Source organism: Malaclemys terrapin, chromosome 2 (genome assembly GCF_027887155.1).
Source record: "Malaclemys terrapin pileata isolate rMalTer1 chromosome 2, rMalTer1.hap1, whole genome shotgun sequence".
Classification (NCBI taxonomy): Eukaryota; Metazoa; Chordata; order Testudines; family Emydidae; genus Malaclemys; species Malaclemys terrapin.
Window position 1 is genome coordinate 21,831,421 of NC_071506.1, and position 11,239 is coordinate 21,842,659.

The 11,239-nt window shown below is 42.9% G+C and overlaps 1 protein-coding gene across 1 annotated transcript in view; it reads right to left on the reverse strand.

The window, feature by feature from the left end:
- The window catches only part of FER1L6 (fer-1 like family member 6), a 150,001-nt gene extending 139,195 nt beyond the window's left edge, over positions 1–10,806 (reverse strand). The window contains exon 1 of the mRNA XM_054019135.1: positions 10,653–10,806. Within this exon, the coding sequence (XP_053875110.1) occupies positions 10,653–10,672 (20 nt within the window). The 5' untranslated portion in view covers positions 10,673–10,806. The remainder of the gene's footprint in view (positions 1–10,652) is intronic.
- Positions 10,807–11,239: the final 433 nt, after the last annotated feature.

The following is an 11,239-nucleotide window of genomic DNA, read 5'->3' on the forward strand; positions in this document are numbered from 1 at the left end:
CACTTTTTGCTCAGCTACATTTACCAGTTCAAAGAGAAAAATCCTGAATGATCCTACTTGCAAAGGATCAGCACCAAAACATTGTCTTTTGGGATTCAATGTGTGCTTTATTGGGCGGAGAAGGGGTTAAATACAATGCAAAAATGAAGCAACTCTAAACAGGATAGAAAATATTATATGAAAAAGATCAGTGGAGAAATGAATAATGTGTCTCCTGTATATAAACATACAGTAAAATAATTCATATCCTAGGCCTATAAATCAAGAAAGACGGATAATATATAATTCAAGCCACCTAGTTTATCCAGCATCTCAAAAAGATATTTGTTGCTAGAACGGTTAGTTCCCTTTTCCCCACACTGCAATCCCTAAAATACACATATGGGATTTGTGGACTGAATAAATATGACTATTGCTTCATCCAACCTGGTATCATCCCTTCAGCAATGACCATTACACAATGCTTTAGAAAGAGTGAAAGAACCCATCGCCTAGCAATTCTGCAGTGGGTGTATAGACCTTAACCAACTCCCACTAAAGTCAATTAAAAGACTTTTATTGGCATCAGTGAGGACAGGATTTAATGGGGGCAAATCCCTTCCTGATGTCAACAGTTACATTTATATCTTAAAGCATTCTTCAGCATGCACAGTTACAAATACACCTCTACCCCGATATAACGCTGTCCTCGGGAGCCAAAAAATCTTATAGGTGAAACCCGCGTTATATCGAACTTGCTTTGATTCGCCGGAGTACGCAGCCCTCCCCCCCCCCATGCCCTGCCCCCTCGAGCACTGCTTTACCGCGTTATATCCGAATTCGTGTTATATCGGGTTGCGTTATATCGGGGTAGAGGTGTATTGTCATGAAATCACCCAGACCTTTCAAAACAATCCATCCACAATATGTGACTCATTGATCTCCTAGAGCAGTGAATATAATTGCACACATTCACCATGTTCTGCATGAAGGGAGATTTCCTTTAGTTTGTTCTATATGTATTCTCTTTAAGTCATTGAGTGACCCCTTGTTCTCATATTACACCGACTTACATTGTGCTTCTCTCCTGAGGATTTCATAGTGCTTTACGAGAGCAGATATTAACAGCTCTTTACAGATGGCAAAAGTGAGGAACAGAGAGGCTGACTGAATAGTCACACAACTAGTCAGTGACACAGTCAAAAATATAAATAATAAACATAGTGCTTTCCACCTGCCCTGCTCAAATGACCATATTATGAGATAGTAAAAAGGATGATGTGACAGAGAGGTGAGGTATGGATGCTAATTTTCACTTTAGAAAGGGTTACTTTACTTTTTTGTCATGAGGAATGCACATAGCAACGCTCTTCCCGGTCTCTGATAATTCCCTGAAGAAATCCACTAAAACTCCTAAAATAAACTAACATTAACTGCAGGGTATGCGGTATTCGCAATCATTACAGCCACTTGCTCTGAGCCTGACATCACTTTAAAAGCATCTATCTTGGACAATGCCACAATGTGCAACAGAATCAAGAAGTCCTTCACCTTAAGATGCAACACAGACAAGCCTAATTTAATGGTATCTCCAACTTTTTCATTCTACAGATCACTTTGTAAGAGAGAGGGATGCTTTTGTTGACCACTTCTCCCACAGTCTAAGGTTTCCAATAGTGCTTGCTAAAGTTATATATTATTGCAGACAGTGAAATTACAGAGTTGTTAAGTTAGTGCTATCAGAAACCCTGAGCTATACAGAACTAGGTAGTTGGGAAGGGACATAGTCTATAAGAACATTGAGCTACATTGGCAAATTTGAGAAACAGATATTTGCATAGCCCTTGCCTGCATAGTTTCAACCTGGGCAATCAAAAACCCAAAATTCCAGTGGGCTTGCACCATCTCCACACAGCTAACGCACTGTGCCATCTTCCACCTCTACTTCTATATTCTTCTAGACTCTCCGTATTATGAATCTTTGACCATTAGCTGTGATCTTTCCACTCCATGGAAAGATCTGGACATAGACACCTTCAGCCTCTAATTCTAAATGGCCCAGCTTCACTACAATCATTTGAATGACATATTTTGAACAGTATCTCAACCTTACCTCAAAAAACAGCCACAAAGGTAGGCAAGGATCCTGGATGGCCTATGGAACTAAAAATGAGATTGAGAGCCACCTTTGGCCAGCAGATTACCATGTCAAACCCAGCCCAGATTAGTAGTGATTGATGTTTGTTACCACCTAAGGACAGTTACAGGTGGCTTTTGGTAAAATGGGTATGATGGCCTCAGTCCATTTCCTAGTCGACAAGTGTCCACTTCATGGAACCCACCACCACAACAGGTGCCTTGGTTGGCAGCCTCTGAAGTTGGATGCAGACAGGAATGGGCCATGGAAAGGAAACTAGGATCTTCTAGCAACCCTCAAAGTCAGGGTTCAAGCACACTCGTGGGAAAGTGCCACTGTCACTGAAGTTCTCTGTCCACAGAGGAGGAGCAGGCAGTCTCCAGAGCTGCCAATAGGGCTGCTACATTCATACAAAATAAAAACAAATCAACAATCAGGAACGAACTCACTGAAAAGATCACACATTTCGGAAAGTCTAGTGTCTTTGGCGATGCCATCCCTGGTCCTCTGGAAGCAGCAGTGACTTAGCAGGGAAAATGTATTTGGCTTCATATTTGACATTTACAAAGGTGCAGCTTTTAAAAAGCCAGTCTGAAAGGGACAAAGAGTCCTGTGGCACCTTATAGACTAACAGAAGTATTGGAGCATGAGCTTTCGTGGGTGAATACCCACTTCGTCAGTCTGAAAGGGTGACTTTCACACAGAAGTCAAATTGGAAGTGAGAACATAAACTGAAAAAGTAGTTTAGGCCGGATCCCCAGATGATGTAAATCAGTGTAGCTCCACTGAACTCAATGCAGTTATCCCTCCCAATTGACACCAGTTGAGAATCAGGTCATTGATTGGGCCAGTGTTTTCACCCTACAATTATTGCACTTTTTATTTTTATTTTTTTGGTGCTTCAGTTAGGGTTTTTTCTCTCTCATCCACCTTGTCCTTCTGCTTGACCCTGAATGAAATTATAAACATGGGATTTATTGCATCGCAGCCCGTCGCAACAGAAATACGTCATGTGACAAATGCATCATGAGAACTAGTGGTGTGCAAAAATGACAAGTGTGCATGAAACTTTGCACACACACACACACACACACACACTCACACACACACACAGAACTCTTTTATACTGACACTGATCTTTGAATGAAATCTTGGGTTTTTTTCTTGAAAGGAAAAAAAAAGGGGGGGGGACTAAAGCGGTGCATAGGTGTTGCTCTGACCCCTGCACAGGTGGGTGAAATCTGCCAGCTATGAACATAATCTGCCTAGCCACACCTCTAGACTCTCAGTATTATGTGACTTCGTGGCAGTTTTACTTCAAGTGGATAAACAGGAAAGTCCCCTGCTAAGTTCCAAGGAACAATGTAGCTTTAGCTCCAGGGTCATTATAAGGAAAATCGCCAGGTATCAGCAGTGTTCAGGATTACAAATTTCTCCACTCACAATGGAGTCACTGACGAGTCAAACCCTGCTCGTGTTCCCAATGCTTGAGCCCGGAAATGCCATCTTGTGGTTCTCTGTGATCAGCTTGGACGTGTCATGTGGTTCAAGGTGTCAGTCTGAGTAACATTCCATCATTGTCTGTTGGAGGGAATCCAGGTTAATGCTGAAAACACTAATAATAAAAAAATAAATAATATATGGAGATATACCTATCTCATAGAACTGGAAGGGACTCTGAAAGGTCATTGAGTCCAGCCCCCTGCCTTCACTAGCAGGACCAAGTACTGATTTTGCCCCAGATCCCTAAGTGGCCCCCTCAAGGATTGAACTCACAACCCTAGATTTAGCAGGCCAATGCTCAAACCACTGAGGTAGCCCTCCCTCAACTAGTTCGATTTTTGCTTCAAGTGTTTATGAGAGAAACAAAATGCATACCCATCAAAACAAAGCTGCAGAGACCAGGACAGGGAAAAGAAAACCGGCATAAGAAGTTGACCCAGGCAGATTTCTCTACATATACATGTACACCATGAGCAGCAGCACTGCTAGCTTTTCCACAGTACCCCACCAATGAGCCTCTATCTCATGTGAGTGGGGCCACATTGTTGGGTGCCGAAGTACTTTTACCTCCATATTCACTCAGCCTTTGGGCTCTCTGTTGAGATGAGTGCGCTAGTAAGTTCTGAATATAATGATGGTGCCCTACTCTATGCATACTTGTTCACAAGGGACACTCACTTGGTGCTTAAGACCGGCTACTCATGCTGAAAAGCGCTCTTTCAGTTCATGCCGGGGTTTTTTTTCCCATTCTCAGTGTGCACAAAAAGTGCTCTCGATAGATGAAATTCCCTCTTGTGCAGCATCAGATGCATGCTACACATCAGTGAAGCCCTACGTTGAGGACTTAAGTGATGCAAGCCTTTCCACAGTTGTGAATTTCACACTGTCTCGGTTATACAAGCTTGTAAATATCAAACAGTATAGGTTACTATAATCACATCAAACCATTACACCACAAATATAACAACCAACCATCAACTATTGGAACAGGTCACATTTTCATAATCCCACAGCAAAATTACTCTGCAGCACCATCTAGTGGAAATGAGAGGTGTGCATGAAAACTAACGTTTGAGAGCTTTCACAGTAAGGCTGTTATATCCCAAACTCCTACCACAATGAATGGTATGTGGATTGACAACACAAGGAAAGATAGCAATGGATCCTTTCTAATGCTTCTTTACCGCTATGCAGCCACAGCACACTTCCCTGTTGCACTCATTGTAACTAGAATTTCCTCACCCTAGTTTTCTGCTACTCATCATATTGTGCCAGTTAAGGATCTCACCAGGAACTGTAGCTTTGTACTTCCTATGAATGTCTACTAGACAAGGGCAAATGCAGTACAGACAAAAATGTTACCTAAGTTACATGTCATGTGTAAACTGAGTATAAGTGGGTGTAAGCAGTTAAATAACAATGTAACTTTACACTGATTTGGAGACTTCAGACCCCTGAAACGGTCACCCAGTTTAGTGTTAATAGCCCGTGTCTATTTCCTTACCCCTTTGAATGACTACAGCTGACTTGAGACTTGTGCGCGGGTTTTCACTTCACTGAATGTTGACAAAAGGAAACCTGAAACCTTGCCCAGTGTAGTGATAACGCCAAGTTAGCCAAACGTTTCCTGGTGAGGTCACAGAACTAGCCGAGGGGGATTCAGGAAGTTCCTGCTCCCTCCCCACTCTTGTTTGTTTGTTTCTATATGTGAATTCTCCACACCTGCATCAGTGACGAGCTCGTTTGCAGTTGTGTTTGCTTTTTTGTGTAGGACCAAACCATGTACTCAATGCAGCACAGGACACAGAAATACAGGGAATCTTTGCCCTGAAGGGCTTACAATCTTCAAGATGGGAACATAGAAAATGGGATGCCAAGGGAAATCCAGAGATGGGGATGGCAGTGGTTTTATTTGTTTGTTTAAATTCTATACCATTTTTAGTTAGAAAGTTTAAAGAAAGATTAGTCATTGCCTATTACTAAACATAAATTGCACCATTTATTTTTATTAGACCAACTTCTGCTGTCTGCTACATTGGTGTAAATCTGGAGTAACTACGGATTTCAAAAGCAACAGAGAGTCCTGTGGCACCTTTAAGACTAACAGATGTATTGGAGCATAAGCTTTCATGGGTGAATGCCCACTTCGTCGGATGCATGTAATGGAAATTTCCAGGGGCAGGTATAAATATGCTGGCAAGAATCAGTCTGGAGATAACGAGGTTATTTCAATCAGGGAGGGTGAGGTCCTCTGCTAGCAGTTGAAGTGTGAACACCAAGGGAGGAGAAACTGCTTCTGTAGTTAGCTAGCCATTCACAGTCTTTGTTTAATCCTGATCTGATGGTGTCAAATTTGCAAATGAATTGGAGCTCAGCAGTTTCTCTTTGGAGTCTGGTCCTGAAGTTTTTTTGCTGTAAGATGGCTACCTTTACATCTGCTATTGTATGGCCGGGGAGGTTGAAGTGTTCTCCTACAGGTTTTTGTATATTGCCATTCCTGATATCTGACTTGTGTCCATTTATCCTTTTACGTAGTGACTGTCCAGTTTGGCCAATGTACATAGCAGAGGGGCATTGCTGGCACATGATGGCATATATAACATTGGTGGACGTGCAGGTGAATGAACCGGTGATGATGTAGCTGATCTGGTTAGGTCCTGTGATGGTGTTGTTGGTGTAGATATGTGGGCAGAGTTGGCATCGAGGTTTGTTGCATGGATTGGTTCCTGACTTAGAGTTGTTATGGTGCGGTGTGTGGTTGTTGGTGAGAATATGCTTAAGGTTGGCAGGTTGTCTGTGGGCGAGGACTGGCCTGCCTCCCAAGGTCTGTGAAAGCGAGGGATCATTGTCCAGGATGGGTTGTAGATCACTGATGATGCGTTGGAGAGGTTTAAGCTGAGGACTGTAGGTGATGGCCAGTGGAGTTCGGTTGGTTTCTTTCTTGGGCTTGTCTTGTAGCAGGAGGCTTCTGGGTACACGTTTGGCTCTGTTGATTTGTTTCCTTATTTCCTTGTGTGGGTATTGTAGTTTTGAGAATGCTTGGTGAAGATCTTGTAGGTGTTGGTCTCTGTCTGAGGGGTTGGAGCAGATGCAGTTGTACCTCAGTGCTTGGTTGTAGACGATGGATCGTGTGGTGTGTCCGGGGTGGAAGCTGGAGGCATGAAGGTAGGCATAGCGGTCGGTGGGTTTTCGGTATAGGGTGGTGTTAACATGGCCATCACTTATTTGTATTGTGGTGTCTAGGAATTCAGTGGAATTCATACGGATTTCAGTGGAGTTACTCCAGATGTGCAGCGGTACAACTGCGCTCAGAATGTGTTGGTCAGCTCTAGTTACATATGACCAACATCTCACAAACATCTCCAGCATCTGCATTTGCTTGCAGAGCAAAAATACCACCATGCAAGACAGCCAGAATGTGTATGTAAATAAAATCCCAAATAGACAGGATGCATCTGAATACCCAAACCTCAAAGGGTCAAAGTCTCTCCTTAGCTGGTGGCAAAAGTGAAGGCAGAATTTGGTCAAGGAAGATGATTTCTCCTTTACCTCTGATTCATCTTGCTATAGTGACTCATAAAGCAGCCCCTAGGTATTATTTTGTGTATACAATTATGCTGACATGTCAGCAGTTACAACCTGAAGGTCAGATCCTGAGGCCCCAATGCAAGCAAAGTTCCCACTGTCTTGGAGCAAGGATGTTAGTATTTGACTCTAATATTTTTTTAACTGGATTCCCATCTTCCATCCTGTTGGAAGTTTCTAGGAATTCATAAGAAAACTACCAAGTGCAGTAACTCTGTCTGTTTCTAGTGTGACAGATATGGCAATTCCCAGTAATATCTTTAGGACACCTTATTGAATTCAGTTTGTTTTGGGTCCATTGAATTAAATGAATGGTTTATATATTACTGTGGGCCAAGCTTGTAAGTAACTTCTCTCTTGTGGGGAAATGAGATGTGAACCCTGGAAAGTGTTCTGAACTTCAAAAGACTGTATTGAACAATGTGCAAAAGAAGAATGTTTTTTCGGGATAAACCATGTCAAGTGGTTTGTCTGGGGAAACTCTAGGGGAGGTGATGGCAATTTCCCCACTTTGGTGATGCAAAATTGTAGCCTTTTGAAGCTTCACTCAGAGGAGGGGACCATGATTACATGTTCCCGGAGACTCAAGGTCAAAGGCCCAAGCTGTATAAAGAGAGACTGAACTATTCATGGGTGTGCTAATTCTGAGATAAGGCTCTTATGAACTTGTAACCACAGAAATGTCCCTTTGTGGGGTTTGAAGGACTGACTTCACCAGAGCCCTTGTTGGAGATGGGAGGTGATCTCTGGTAAGCTTTTTAGCAGGTGTGCAGGTTCTTATTGTTTTAATATGTTTTCTCTGCAATGCTTTCACCTTAAGAATAAATGTGCTTGCTTATAAAGGGCTGTGTGGTAACTTGTAACTGCTGGCAATTACCACTGCTCATAGCCTCTGGAGAGAAAGCAAAGTACAGACACTGGCCTTTTAGGCAGTCTGACTTGCTGGGGGTATCACAGTGTAAGATCGACAGACCCCGGGTTGTCGGCAGGCGGAATTGAACCTGGGACCTCTGGAGCTTAGTGCATGAGCTAAGGCTGTAGAGCAGATGCCACTACATGGGACAGAGCACCACACCCAGGAGGAGTGTGGGTTACATACTTTTCCCTTGCTCAGGACACGTGACCTGAGCTTCAGAGACTTCCCAGTTGAAATCCCGGACAAGCCGAGCCCCCACTTGTAACACTGACAGACCCCAGTCATCGGCAGGCAGAATCGAACCTGGGAACCTCTGCAGCTTAGTGCATGAGCTAAAAGCCATATGGCTGTGAGCTAAGGCTGTAGAGCAGACTCATTAATCGTTTGCTCTCTCGCTCTCTCTACGTGGTCTCGGTGCCACTAGATGGGACAGAACACCACACCCAGGAGGTGTGTGGGTTACATAAACAGGGAATTGTGCAGCCAGGAAAAACCCCAGTCACAAGGGAGAAAACTGTGGGTGTCTGCCCAAGAGAGGTGACAACTGAGGTGCTTAGAGCCTAGAGTGGGAACCTCAAGGGACCACAAGGGAGGGGGTGGGAATACAGGTGCAGTTGCCCTGAACTGTGACATACATGATGGCAGTGGTGGGGTCTATGACTGTGATTTGCAGTAAGTGCCAACAGTAGAAGCAAAAAGCACAGAGAAAAACAGGTGCCTCACAGTCTTTTCAGGAAAAGACTAGCAAAAAAGAGAAACGGGAAAATGAATTATAAACAGCTAAAGAAAGTTCACTGCTTGAGGTTTGCAGAGAAAGGCAGCTCAACACTGAGGAGCCAGGAGACTCAGGGGTGCCCTCGAGGGACCACAGGGGCAGTTGCCCTGAACTGTGACACTCAGTACTTTGAGATAGATGAAATGGAGATCCCTACAGGCATACGTTTCAGGTTATATCCCATGACAGCTTATGCCCAAACAAATTTGTTAACCTCTAAGGTGCCACAAGGAATCCTCGTTGTTCCTACAGGCATAGTTTCCTATAAATCTTTTGCCACTTGTTCATCATCATCATGAAATACAGTAAGTCGAATACATGAAAACAAACTACTATCACCTTCTTCTGGAATAATCCCAGAACTACTAGACAGTTCAAAGTCTCTCAAAATCTATTCTACTCTAATATTGTGCATTCTTTAATATGCGACCTGATAAACATTCTCATTGACTTCACTGAACTTGGATCAGTCCCATTAAGCAAGAGATGACTCAGAATCAACCCCTGGATGCCTCTCTCAGTTTTAAAAACAAATTTAATATAACGATTCCAAAAAAATTACTCAGTTGATCTAAGACTCATCTAGGCTAGTACAAGCCCTTTTTTAACTTACATCTGCCTATGATGCTTCAATTAGGAAAGCAGACCAAGCAAATTTAATACAGCTTTCTTTTCTTCATAAATAAAACAAAGCCACCCAATAGTCTATAACCTGGTTATAGCCAGGCAAATCAACTGAATGCCGTGGACCAGATTTTGCTCACACTTACACTGGTGTAAATCCAAAGTAACTCCATTGAAGTCAGTGGAATTATTCTAGATTTACACCGTTGCAATTGAGAGCAGAATTTGGTCCCTCAGATCCCAGTCAGTTCTGCTATTAAACTAGGTAAAAGCAAAGAAATATGCTAAAACCCAGATACTGCATCTAAGTCTCGTTATCAGATATGAAAAACAACCCCAAGCCCCTGTCTCCCAGCAAAAGACTTGCATCCTTTCCACATCACACACAAGTGCAGATCCTCAGTTGGCGGGCTGGAGTTTTGACAATTTCCACCAGCTGATGATCTGCTGCATGCTACATGGTCAGTAAAAAACTGACACATTTTGCCCTTGGATGCATCCCATTGAAATCAAGGAATGGCTGCAGGCATCGTCCCATTCAAAGCTGTATATGAGCATCCAAATGAAGAATATGGTTCTGGGCTTTTTATGCACTTTTCTAAGTATTGACTTGTTCTGTATTATCCTCTTGATCTGTGCCCAGAACTCTCATTAACATCACTGACAGCAATGAGTGTGAACAGGAGGAGACATCCTTAAGGACTAGATTGTGATCCCTTATTCACACTAGTGAGCAGTTACATAAACAGTCTCATTGACTTACATAGGACTACTTGAGTGAATAACTGCCAGCATGGTAAGGGATCCCACTCTCGCCTTAAATATCTTACATGTTTAACTAACTGCAGACATTTAAATCCTTAAAGCAGAATAAAATATGCCTAAAAGAGGTGAACATTTTCCCCATTGACAGCTTAGTGCAATTAATGACTCTTCCTTAAATAAAGACATTTAAAAACATTAAACAAGGTCTAACCAAAAAAATTGCCAACATAAATGAAACCCTTCACTGAATCACCTAACCAGTAAGTAGCAATTCCATGTACTTCAAACGTTCCTAGACCCCATTTGGCTCTCTTCTGGTCTGTCTCTCATTCTCAGAGTCAAACATGGAAATATAGAAGGCACATTACTTTGCTTTTTGTTTCTCCATTCTCCTTATTCTCACTGCAGGACGGTGTCAATAATCCATTACCGACTTGGTCTTCAGTGACTAGACCTGAGGCAGGCTGTCCCTTTTCACAGCTGGCATGGTCTTCAGTGACTAGTCCTGAGGCAGGTTGTCTCTTTTCACAGCTGGCATTGGAGTCTGTCTGTGTTCATGATTAACGCAGTGAGCTATCTGCCATTGCAGGGTGGGGCTGTTTAAACACTTAATAGCATTCATGACTCTTTTCTTATTCTAGCGCACATTTCCCAGAGTGGTACAGTGTCCAAGTGAAGTTAACCATTTACTGAAGCCAAGCTACACTCGCTGGGTTTGGCTCAAGGACTCCATCATACAAACTTTTTCTTGATGTGGGTTCACATTCCCACTATGAGCATCAGAGTTTCAAGTGCAAACAAACCCAAACAAAATAAAGCAAATTCCATTTGAATTTTTTAGGAATCTCACATGGTTTTGATGTGGAGCAATCAGTAGGAGAGGGGAGATGGAGGGATAGGAGGGGGAACAAGGGGTGCTAGAGATTGTGAGGAAAGGGGCATCCTGGTAGTTCCT